At 38.7% G+C, this 12,273-nt stretch overlaps 1 protein-coding gene across 1 annotated transcript in view; it reads left to right on the top strand.

The window, feature by feature from the left end:
- Nucleotides 1-12,273, top strand: part of DLG2 (discs large MAGUK scaffold protein 2) — a 2,103,489-nt gene that overhangs the window by 2,072,297 nt on the left and 18,919 nt on the right. The window contains exons 23-25 of the mRNA XM_040489720.1: nucleotides 324-425; nucleotides 4,710-4,751; nucleotides 12,098-12,148. Coding sequence (XP_040345654.1) covers nucleotides 324-425; nucleotides 4,710-4,751; nucleotides 12,098-12,148 — 195 coding nt within the window. The remainder of the gene's footprint in view (nucleotides 1-323; nucleotides 426-4,709; nucleotides 4,752-12,097; nucleotides 12,149-12,273) is intronic.

Genomic DNA, 12,273 nt, shown 5'->3' with positions numbered 1-12,273 from the left:
CCATCTAAGGTGATGGGCTAGCCCATTGCAGAGCCAGGACAGAGGCTCCTGGTCTTCTGCTTCCAATTTAAGGCTCTTTTCCTCCATCATCATTTACCTCAACCAGTCTTTTCATTAGGAGGCAGTTTTTCCAAAGTGTCATCATTCAGAATTTACACTCCTTGAAAATAAAATCTACTGTTAAGGACCCTCTGACACCTCTTTAGACTATCTCCTTGCGTCACTACAGCTCTCTCTGCTTTTACAAACTAGTTGTTTTGTCAGCATGAGTGTGACAACAATTAGACGTCCCCTGTTTTTGCCCCATGCCTTTTCTCCTTCACAGTCATTCAATGACAAGCGTAAAAAGAGCTTCATCTTTTCACGAAAATTCCCATTCTACAAGAACAAGGAGCAGAGTGAGCAGGAAACCAGTGATCCTGAACGTAAGTAGATTCTCGAAGAGAATGTCACATGCAACACAAGAGAAAAATATTCTTCACGGGCAACACGCATGATGTAGGCTCCCCCCACGCCACACGCCTAGGCAAACAAACACGGCAGGCAGGCAGGTCAGGGCTTACTACTGTGACCAGTGTTTGGCTGCAGTCTGGATCCTTCCCTTGATGTGGCTCTTCTTTGCAGAATGCATGGGAGAGGGACTTCAGGAAGCTTGGACTTTGCTTCCAACCAGAATTTTTCTGTGACCAGGGCTGGGTTTGTCTCTTCTATCATACAGCTCTTGAGGGCTTGAGACGAATTCTTTTCTGAACAGAAATACCAGATTCCATTGCCACATGTATGTTTTGGAATTCTAGCTCATTGGGAGTGATTAAATTCTCTCTACTGATTGCTAGCACCATGTTTACACTCTTCCTCCCAGCCAGTGTTAAACACTTACTGAGCAGCGGGCTTGTCCTGGTGGATACTAAATCTAAGAATTTGTTTTGAAACTTGGAGTGGACCATTGCTCTAAGTGGCACATTTCTGTGGCAACATGAACAGTGGGCAAAAATGGCTTTTGGCGAATCTTCCTCTTTTTTATAACAGTCTTCTGATTTTTTTTTTAACTAACAATCTTTTGAGTTGCTTTACAAATCTTTGAGTCTCAGCCCGGGGAGTTTAGGGTGAAAGTCATTTCAAAAGAAGAGGGAGTGGGATCCAGATTGCTTAGGCAACATGGTCTGTCATGGTAGTATCCATTTCAACTCCACTGACTTCTTCCTTCCTCTTCCGTGGCTGTTCTTCCTCTCTCATTGCTCTCTCTGGGGACTTCCATGCAGGACATCCCCGGATTAGGTGACGACGGTTATGGAACAAAGACTCTGAGTAAGTTCCCAGGAATGGTCACTGTAACTTTTCTTTTCTTTTCCTTTCCTTTTGAGTTTGGCTTTTGTTCCTTTTCTTGAGGGCCTTTCACTCCTAGCATGCACAAGATACGAGTTTTATGTTACCTAGCTGTGAATGCTCCTCCAGAGTAATTTCAACCGTTTTGTTCTGCATGTCAGCATTGAAAAGCAAAGTGTGTCAGGCACTGTAACTTCTGTTGCAGTTCACACCTTCCCTTTCTGACCGTGTGATGTGGCCAACATGGTCCTGATGCCAACATGGCATCCCTTGCTCTACCGCCTAACACCTCCCAGAGAGCAAGAAGCCATGTTGAAAGAAAGGGCGAGCTAAATGTTTAGAACAAGAAAGCAGAAATGTACTTTATGTCCTTTCTTCTGCCTTTTTACCCAGAAATATTTAATGACCTTGCCAACTTCCATAATTGGGGTGTACTTTGCTATTAGTAAAAGAGCTATTTTATTGTCAAAAGGAACATGCATTCTCAAAAAATAAACATTAAGCTATTTGATCTTCCATGGGTAATTCTTTGTTATTAACTACGGTTGATTTTTTTCCCCGACTTGCAGTGATCCTGCTTGGCACGTTTGTATGATAAAATTTTAGATATGTATTAATATGTTTTTCTATCAGTTGTTTATTAGCTGTATTACATCATCAGGTCTTCATTCTATAGTATAGAGTGCAAAATAAAGTATATTAAACCTTTAAATTTTCTAGTTATTAATGCCTTAGTCTGTGTCTCATTGCACTGAGCAGTAAAAAATAATAATCCTGTGTTAATCTACTATGCTATAATTTTTCTCTCTGTAATACTAACACCATTGTATAGGCACCAATGAAATAAGAACAGTATTGTGTCTTTTGCAGCTGTATCACATGTTCATTTTTTTGGTTGATTTCGTTTTGTTTTAATTTAACAGCTATGGGCAATATTCTTAGAAGCTGTTCATTTCATTTGTATTAAACAAAATAGCATTGAGCTGGACTTTGTTTTCAAGAGCTGTTTCTATAACCCTGTGTAATGATATGCTTCATCCTTCAGATTGTTAATTTGGACTCTTTTTTTAGATATATGTGTAGAAAACAAAATCTGATCAAGAGTAACTACTGATCTTTTTGAAAGATGAAAACTTTATCTTTGAGTCTCTATATGGAGTATGTCATAAAATTTTTCTTGAATTAGTGGCTAAAGTTCAGGTATTGATTTCAACATTACCCGGACAGCATCAAGTACCACCAGTTTCTAGATTTTCAACTGGGGTCGGTGGGGGGAGGGGAAGCATTTTGATATATTGTTAATAAATGAACAACACTAAAAAGTAGCTGTTATTAGAATGTCAAAAATTTGAGTGATGACCTTTTAAATCCAGAATGTGCAAATGTTTGTTTACTTTTTAAAAATTGAACAGATTTCACTAAATTTATTTGCCAGTTAACGCTATTATTAGCCATAATTTGCACTTTAGCTTGAACATATTTTCAATTTCTCTTTACATACAAAGTGGAAAAATTCTGTTATACAATATCTTGATAATAAGAGAGATTGGCTAAGCAAAACACTGAATAGTGTAGCTTCATTCTTAAAGTAAAAAAAAAAAAAAAAAAAGACTAAAAACCCTGTCATCCCCATTTCAAGGAACTTGAGATAATCATGTACATGAAGATACACCATTGTTGGGTGTGTACCTTGACTTTTTTCAATAACAGAAAACAAATTCACATTTCTTTCCCTGGTGCCCCTTTGCACTTGTAAAATGTGTGCCTAAATTAGCAGTGCAGTCCTGGTCATACATGCACCAACACAAAGAGAAATTATTCATGTGATTTTGTGATTTTAACTCATGTTTTGGTTTTCCTTGGTTTCATTCTCTAAAACTAATCCTTCTAGAATGTATTAATTAACTTAATTTTGAGAATCCTTTCACAATATATACACATATCCCATTATCACATTGTATACTTTAAGTGTATTACAATTTATTTGTCAATTACACCTCAATAAAGCTACAAAAAAAAATCCATTCAATTCATGAGAACGTACAAATATGTTTTAAAGCACTTTTTTACTGTTAGAGAATAATGTTATATATTCTTTTCCTTTTTGAAAAAATGTACAACAGTTGCCACTTTTTAAAAGCCTGAGTTTATTGCTGATGAGCATCAGAAGTCAATCACGTATTCCTCATTTAATTAACCTGATATACAAAAAACTTGATAAGTTAATGAATTTATCTTCTATAACTTAATACAGAGTGCAAATAAAATGATTTGGGGACATAAAGTCTCTAAATATGGCACATATATCCCTGTTACATCAGCTAAACTGTGTTTTCATGAAAAAAAATTTGACATATCACTGTGCAAGCAAGTTATTTAACATGAACTAAAAGCATATTTCATGCCAGGACCTGTGTTTGGTATCAGACCATTTATCCCCTGCCTGTTTCATTCCTCCAGAACCTAATAGCTATCCAAGCAAGAATCTTAAAAATAGGGGCGCCTGGGTGGCGCAGTCGATTGAGCCTCCGACTTCAGCCAAGTCACGATCTTGCGGTCCGTGAGTTCGAGCCCCGCGTCAGGCTCTGGGCTGATGGCTCAGAGCCTGGAGCCTGTTTCCGATTCTGTGTCTCCCTCTCTCTCTGCCCCTCCCCCGTTCATGCTCTGTCTCTCTCTGTCCCAAAAATAAATAAACGTTGAAAAAAAATTAAAAAAAAAAAAGAATCTTAAAAATAAAATCAAGAAGATATTAAGCTGATTCATAAATCATTTTTCAGTGACTCATTTCTTCCTCCAAGATTTTCTCCTCACTCACTGAAGCAGGAAAAGTCTTCAATAGTCCCTTTTCATCCTGAGAATTAGTTTAGGAAGCATCTATGTAGAAATAAATTTCAAGGGATCAACTGGCAATGTGAAATGCAATATTCCAGCAAAATACCTAAAGGCTAAAATAGAGAAACAAAAAGCTTGTAAGAAAACAATGTCTACACACCAGAAGCTTCTGAACTTGGAGTCGGGAAACGGTCCAGCTGAGACACATTGACCTTTGTAACATGAAACTGGAAAATCAGTCCCGTATGAATGGGGTTAAAGTATTTATAAAAAGAAAAGTGCTTAGATGGACATTATACATTTTTTGTGATTAAAGGTGCTTTCCTGTTTACTAAAAAGAAGCCCAAGCAATCAAGTAGCAGCTTCCTGTAAAATGGAGATAAAGTTTTCATCTTTTGTATCTTACGGAGTTTTCTTAATGCCGTCTCTTCTGCAGCCTTTCCCTTGCCTTCTGCTTACACTTGTAGTAGCCATGCATGAATGTATTCCTTCGCGTTCTGGCTGCTCTCCAATGCTTGGTATTTCTTTAATTTGCTGTGCTGTTCTTGCAGAACATGTTTCTTCTAATGCCAGCGATAGCGAAAGTAGCTACCGTAAGTTATTGCTTTGGTTTGTGGTTCTTTCCTTTGCAATTGCTCCATTGCGTGTGGTGGTCACTTCAGATTTTTGCTGTTGTTGTGTTCCAGTTGCTGCCCTTTATCATCCTCATCCAAAGCAAATGGCTTGAAATGAAATCGTCGTTTGATGTGGAAAGATACAAAAGACACTAGGGCCATCTGTGGACTCTTTTGTGATCTGTGCAGGCAGTAGCAGTCTTGCTAGTAAACAATTCCAGCCTCTGTTGGCTGCGGCCTGCTGATGCACTTCTCCCAGAGAAGATGGGAAAGTTCAACCTGGTGGACTTTGACATTCTGCCCCCTAACATAATTAAAACTCCCTGCAGGAGGGATGAAAAGTTTGATTTCCCTTCTCATTTTGCCTTTACTTTCTGTTCCTGGCTCCCCTTTGAGAGAGAAAGCTTGAGAAATTACAGTGTTCCTTTTAAATTGAGTGTGAACTTTTATATCTCTTCTCTCCTTGATTAATATTTTAAGGTAGATACTGTGATATATCTAACTTTATTTTTTTAGATGGTTGGGAAGTGATGAAAAAGTTTCATCCTCTAATGTTGAAGGAACTCACTTTTTTTTTTTAAGTTAACAAATCTTGGATCAGAAAGCTTAACTTTCTGAAAAGGTAGGTGATAAAAATTATCTCTGGTCTTTTTTGGGTCACCTCAAGCCATTTGCTTAGTGTATAAAAATTTTCACCAAACACCAAGCAATCCCTGTGATGCATTCTTGTGGTTTCTTACCACCTCTTACTGGTTTTTGGTGACCAACGTAGGTACATATTACTACTGGGATCCTCACAACTTCTATAATATTTATTTGCCCTCCGTCATAAAATGGGTTTACTCAAAAGCAATTACTGAGGATATTAGAAAACTACAGGCCCAGTACAAATGATCCACAGCTACCAAGAGAGAAATTGGTTGGGTTTTTTTCCCCCTTGAATCGTGTATTAATTAAAATTAAAACACTCTTTATTTTTTTCCTTCCATTACAGCATGGTTACGTTATAAAACCATGCCTTTTTTGTGGTGGAGTACCCACTGGTATTCTTGGAATGTGACAGATTCAATGTGGATTTTGAGAAAGACTTCATAGAATCAGATTGGTAACAAATAGAAAAAAGCACAAAAGAGGAAAAGTGCCAGATGGAGGGAGGGACCAGAGGAGGAAGATGAAATGAAAACAGATACCTTTGATCAATCAGATAATATTAGAACCACCTAATTTTCTTCCACAACAGAATGGCAAGTCTTATTGGTGAAAGGTATCAAAGGGTTCTTGTTCTCAACATGAGCCTTAATGTTTTTCCCTTCTTCCCACTCTTAAAATTTTATGATTTTCCCAAATTGGCAAAACACTTGCCTCCCCCTTCCCTTCATTGAATTTTAAAAGAAAGAGAAACCAGGCCAAGAAAAAGTGACCAAAAATTGCCTTCCTGACACATGAGGTACCCTCAATTTAGTATAAGGAAAAATATAACTTGTGTGTAGGGTTTCACAGGACCAAGGGCCCTCGTTTCTCTGATATTCAGTTCTAAGTGTTGTGCTTCCATCCTGCAGACGCAGGTATAGAAAGGGGAAACATCATACCTTCTCCTTTCAATTCTCTTTACAGAAAGTAGATATAAGAACTATGCTTTTCTTTGTAAATCCTTCTTAGAGTATTTTAGAGGCCCCTGTTTTCTCTTTCAGGGGTAGGAATATTCTTCCCAGAATAATTAAGTTAGAAAAATTGGCCCAATGCTTTCAGCTGCTTAAGTTTTTGGTGGTGATGCTCTAAGATGACGTCAATAAGTCCTCATTATCAAATAGTAGGTGCACATAAATATTTACTGGGTGAATAAAATAAGCACTTGCAGCAGCTTGAATTATCTATGAGAAGAGAGAAGAATTGGAGCTGGACTCTATGACATTAGGAGAGCAAATGTAGAGTCCAATAATCTATATTGGCCTGGGTCTCATCTGAGGTTACAGTTCAGCCACTCAGATTGCTTTCTTCACAAATGAATAAAAGTAAGAACAGTCTTTGTTGTAGCTCAGAGGAAAAATTTCCATCTTTCCCCAGGATGGAAATACGAGGAATTATGGAGGATTATTCATTTATTCAGTCAACATCTACCATGCCATGCTCTCTTCACAGGCACCATGAGAGCCAGTATGAATCTCAACCAACTCTAGAACTCAGCACTCAAACAACAACAAAATACACAAAGTGCAGCAGTTTCTAGGGTAAAAGTGTTGCTGAAGAATAGGAGAGACTTCAGAGATGATTTCAAAGGAAGTGACCTTTGAGCTGAGTTTTGGAAAGATGAGGTGCTTGCCAGCTAGACAAGTTGAGGAAGAAATTTCCAGGTAGGGCAGTGGCAGGAAAGAAGGCATGGAGACTTGCAACATGCCATGGTTGGAACAGACATTGTTTTCAGAAAATTGCCATTTTGAAATCAAAATAACTGCATTTTTGTATTGAATTCCTGGGTTTTGCTGTAATTATGACTAACTTTTATGTTTATGAACAGTAGTATAGACAAATACTATAAAGACCCTCGTTCACTGTTGTCCAGGTATTATTTTTTTACTCTTAGAACCATTCTGTGTCCACTCTGGGACACAGTGGCTTTAAAAAATGGTCAGTGGTCAAAACAGAGTCCCAGACCAGGATGTCTCAGTGCCCCAGAGGTACCATTCACACTGCATCCGGGACTCATATGTTGTGACAACCTTAAGTGAAGCCGCATGTATTTCCTGAGATATACACACATGCACACACACTTACACAAACCTCAATTTCTAATAAACAGCTCAGACATTTCCTGCACCATCTCAAGCATTATAAAAAAAGAATTTTTCAAAGCCCAACTGTACTAGCACTAGCTATAATGCAGTTAACTACAGCACACCTTGTGTAATTCTGCAAAATACCCCCTCAAAACTCTCTTAATTAAGGACTAATTCCAGATTTCTCTCTGTCAACAGAGTAGTACAGTGAAGGCTTGTATCTGTGGTGGTTTTTGTATCTTAGCTTTCAAACGTCCTCATATTAGGATGCAATAAAGACCATCCATGTAGGCATAATGAAGACTGCAAGTCTCTACAGCTGAGACCTGCCTTCCCCAAAGCTCATAAAGTTCTTTATGTCATCACTGGTAAAGGGGAACTGATGATTATCTTTCTATTCTATTGGTGTTCATCAGTTAATTAGGATTTTCAAAATGATCTGAATGTAACTGAGTGCTGATATGAGGAGACCCAAAACTTTTCCACTGGAATCCATCAAAAAAAGCCCATATTCTTCTCCTTTCTCCACTCTGCTCAAGGATTGCCCTTATAAATCCTCTAGTTGTTTGGACTTTGTAAAGCAATTTTTCATTATATATTTTCTTACTTGATTTCTGCAATAAAACAGTGAGATATGTCTTATATTAACATTCCATTTTACAGATGAGGAAGCTAAAGCTTCAAGAGGCTGCATAATATAGTGGCATTATAAGACCTGCAAGAGATTTTACTTCTGAATTCCATACATTGTCACTCTGCCATATAGTTTGTAATCCAAGCCTCTTTATGTTTTAAACAGTGCATTTCAACTATTCCACACCAGCTACTGAATTAATACAAGCAGAAACATTTATGTAGCATTAACTGTGCACTAAGCCTGGCTTTCTGTGTACATTAACTGATTTAATCTTCTGAACTCCTATGGAGACACTGAACCACCAATTCACTATATGACCTTGAAGAAATCACCCATCATCTTTGAACCTCAGTTCTCTCTTATATAAATTGAGTAGCCTGAGTTACAACAGAGATGGCAGGCAGATTTTAACCAAGATCCCAATGCTGACCCATGGATAACAGCCACCAGAAGAATTGTATTGAAAAGTACTGAGGCCAAGTTGAAGCCCAGCAGTAATGGGGGCAAAGATCAATCTGTGATGCTTATCAAGGGCACGAAATGGGGGAGTGACAGCGTGTGCTCCATACTTGCCATCTATGAATCACATGAGCTCCAAACCCTTTCTTAGCACTGATGTTCCATACCTCTAAGAACCTAATTTATTTTTAATAATCATCAAATGCAGGTGCTACACACTAAATTTAGAACATTAAGTGTACTGCCCCTGGTCTTCCCTTCCCTCCTCTCTCTTTTCTAGTTTCTAAAAACTCCTAACAAACACCAACTTGCTTTTCTAGATCATGAGGACATCTGAAGGTCTTACTCTGAGTCCCTCTAGTTGTGACTTGCCTCCAGTTTAAACACAAAGGTCTCATGGAGACTGTTAACAGAGGCCTCTGCTGACTCCCTGACAGTTGCAGCTCTCTGCACACAGCACTGTGCTGCTCTCCCACTTTCAGCCATGCACTTGCCAAAACAAGACCAAGTAATAGTTTGTACCTTTTTGTTAGCTGTTATTTCTAAGTGCCAACACCTCCTGAGAAAAAAATAGAAAAACTACTAAGAATGACTATTGTACAGAGACGACACACAGCAGCATTAACAAAAAATAACAGTTGGTGTTTATAGATGGAGCACTGTATGGCCTCCCAGGAACTCTGACCTGGGTTCAGCTCCTAAGTTTGCCACCCATTCTTTGTTCATTGGTAAGGTGTCCCTTTTATCCCCATCCCAACAGAAAATTCTACATCCCTTTGAGTAGTCAAAAAAGGTGTGGTTTTAAATCTTGACTCCACTACTTAATAACTGAGGAAACAAGCCCCATTAACATCTCCAAGCCTCAGCTTCTTCATCTGTAAAATGGGGTTCATTAGAACACCGACCTCAACAGAAATGGCTGTGAAAAATAGTAAACAATGGGTGTGAAAGCCCTTTATGGCCATACAGATGTGAATTGTCTTTCCTTTATTACTGTGACTCTTTTCCCCCCTTCTCTTAGTCTCCTTCACATTCCCTGTAGACCTTTTCGTTCCCACACATGAAAGTAAAAATTGGCTTCAGGTGCTGTAATCACAGCTATTATGTAATCCCATCCATGACAGCTTCCCTGCAGGCTTCCTAACATAGTACTTGATTGGTACAGGGTCTTTGGAAGTGGGATGGACCCTAACAAAAGGATGCTACCACCAGTCTTCCTGCTGTGAACAAGAACCAATGCATTTTGTAAGTTAGAAAGTAAACCAGAAAGCAGTGGATAAACAAAAGAACTACAGAACTCTCGAACAAAGTTAATCAAAGCTGTGTTGCTTTGTCCTAGTTTTCTGAATCACAAATTAAACATCCTGACACCAAATATCTTATTTAAGGTTTGCCTTTAGACTGTCCCATCAGAATGATCTGTAAGGACATTGGAAAAGGATTCCTATGGGAACATGTGTTATATTTATTTCGAGAAAACCACACTTCCCAAAATGAAAGCATCCAGACAGAAACATAAAGTAAAACCTATCTTTGGCCTCATTACTCATCCCATTTTCTACCACTAAAATCAGAATGCAAATTCATTGACATTTTTTTCTATGATGAACACTGGGACACCATTGGTAAATGAAACCCAGTCCTTGCCTTTATGTAGTTCCTTGTCTAGTAGTAGAGAGGCTAAGTATCTCCTGGTGTTTAAAATCTTTGTTGCCTAGTGATCAGGATTCTCCTCTCACATATTAATCGTTCCATAAAGATTTCCCCGTAAAGTTACAGTCTAACACTGCAGTACTAGTCTGCCATGTTGCTAGCCCCAAAGCTATACTTTGTCCCCAACTATTTTAACAGTTACCTTCTGAATTCCTATGACCTCTACCTGTCTCAGGCTTTAGACAACTGAAGTCAATCACTTTCATTATTTTTTGGCCTAGACTGTGTAAATTTCAGCTGTTTAGTTTATAAAAGGGAATCATATTGTACTGAATAAAAAATAATAATTGTGACTCTGACTCCTCACATACTAAAGCTGTGACCAGGTGTGGAAAAGTCCCTGATCATCCCTGGAGCAGCCATGAGTAGATGTCACTGAGAAGGAACATCAAAGCTCATTCTCCATGTCATGAGGAAGTAGCTTAGTCTAGCAGTGCCATTCTCAGGGTAAACTTGCTTGAAGGTGAAAAGAGATATGACTCTGGCCTGGTGCCATTTCTCACAGTTGAAAAAGTAAGATACTCTCAACCCCTTCCTCATCCCAGCTACCTAGTCTCCAGGGAAGACGTCTATGCTTCACAGCTTTATCCATATATTGCCTAATACCTCCTAAATTAGTTGTCATCAAAACTGCTTGTAAATATTAATTCCTTTTATGAAATTAACTCACTTTTCCTGATTCTGTAGTTATTGAAGGAGGAACACATGATATTGACGATGGAATGTATATCTAGGGGGTTGAGAAGAGAAAGCAATGGGATGCATGGCCCTTTGGTCTCAGGAAAAAATACCTCCTAAAACACTCCTCTACAGAACAGCATACAGGAAGTCCTTTCCAATAGCTCTAAACTATTTCTGTATCAAAAGGCTATCAGTACTGGGCCTAATGAGGAGAAAAGAGTAGACCCTTCTGGGTTCACAGCTGAATCAGGCTAATCTCATGCCCAGTTCATCAACTGGGTGAAACACATGTTTGAAAAAGTAATAGCCTAAAACCAATTAACTTTCCATAGTTATTTGTTGACTTGAGGCTCACTGTGAATCAGAAGGCCTGTAGTAAATGTCACTGGAGGGGCTGACACTTTTATTACGTTGTCTTCCTTAGTTCTCTTTCCAAAGTTTTAAGGCTAGATTTAGCAGTGATTCTAATCAGTGATTTAGAGGCCTCCTCAATTTTTTATCTCCTTGAACTGATCCAGCACTTTCTTAATGAATTACCATTACAGTAAAATCTTCCATGTCCCATGGTATATGCTGATGAAGTTTTTGCAACATAAATGAACCAAGCAGACACTTGCTTTTGAACAATGTGCTTTTTTGGGAAATTAAATAGAAGATGAAATATCAGGTCCAGGAATTCTGATAATGTGGAAACAAACTATTGGATGGACCTCTCCTAGAACTGAATGGTTTCATTATAAGTATAAGTAATAGGGACTCCACTTCTCAGCATCAGAAAGAAGGCAGTCTCATAGGTCACTGCCCTGCTGAACTGTAGGTAGTTAGCTTCCAGTCATTGCTTAGAGTTATGACCATCAATAACCTGATACTATAATAGTGCTAAAGAGTTTTATGAGGATGATGAAGGGATTTGGGGGGATGATGGCTCAAGGAGAGAGAGCAAGGAAAATGACCCCTGAACTGTGTCTATTTCCTGTGTTGCAGAGCAGGGCTTGTAGCTGTGGTGTGTGGTATATGACTGGTTGTTAGTTCACTGTAATTTTCCTTTCTTCTCTTCTCAGGAGGGCAAGAAGACTTCATTCTTTCTTATGAGCCTGTCACAAGGCAGGAAAGTAAGTTTCCCAGCATGCTCTGGTTCCTGATTTCCAGGCCACATCAGGTGACATCATTATAGCAGCCAAAGAGTGAAGGACTAAGGATGATAAACTCAGCCTAATGCTCCACTGTCCCCAGACTA

The sequence above is a fragment of the Herpailurus yagouaroundi genome, unplaced genomic scaffold (genome assembly GCF_014898765.1).
Source record: "Herpailurus yagouaroundi ecotype Mexico unplaced genomic scaffold, PumYag 180, whole genome shotgun sequence".
Lineage (NCBI taxonomy): Eukaryota > Metazoa > Chordata > Mammalia > Carnivora > Felidae > Herpailurus > Herpailurus yagouaroundi.
The sequence above is the reverse complement of the archived record's forward strand: the minus strand, read 5'-3'. Positions and strand labels throughout refer to the sequence as shown.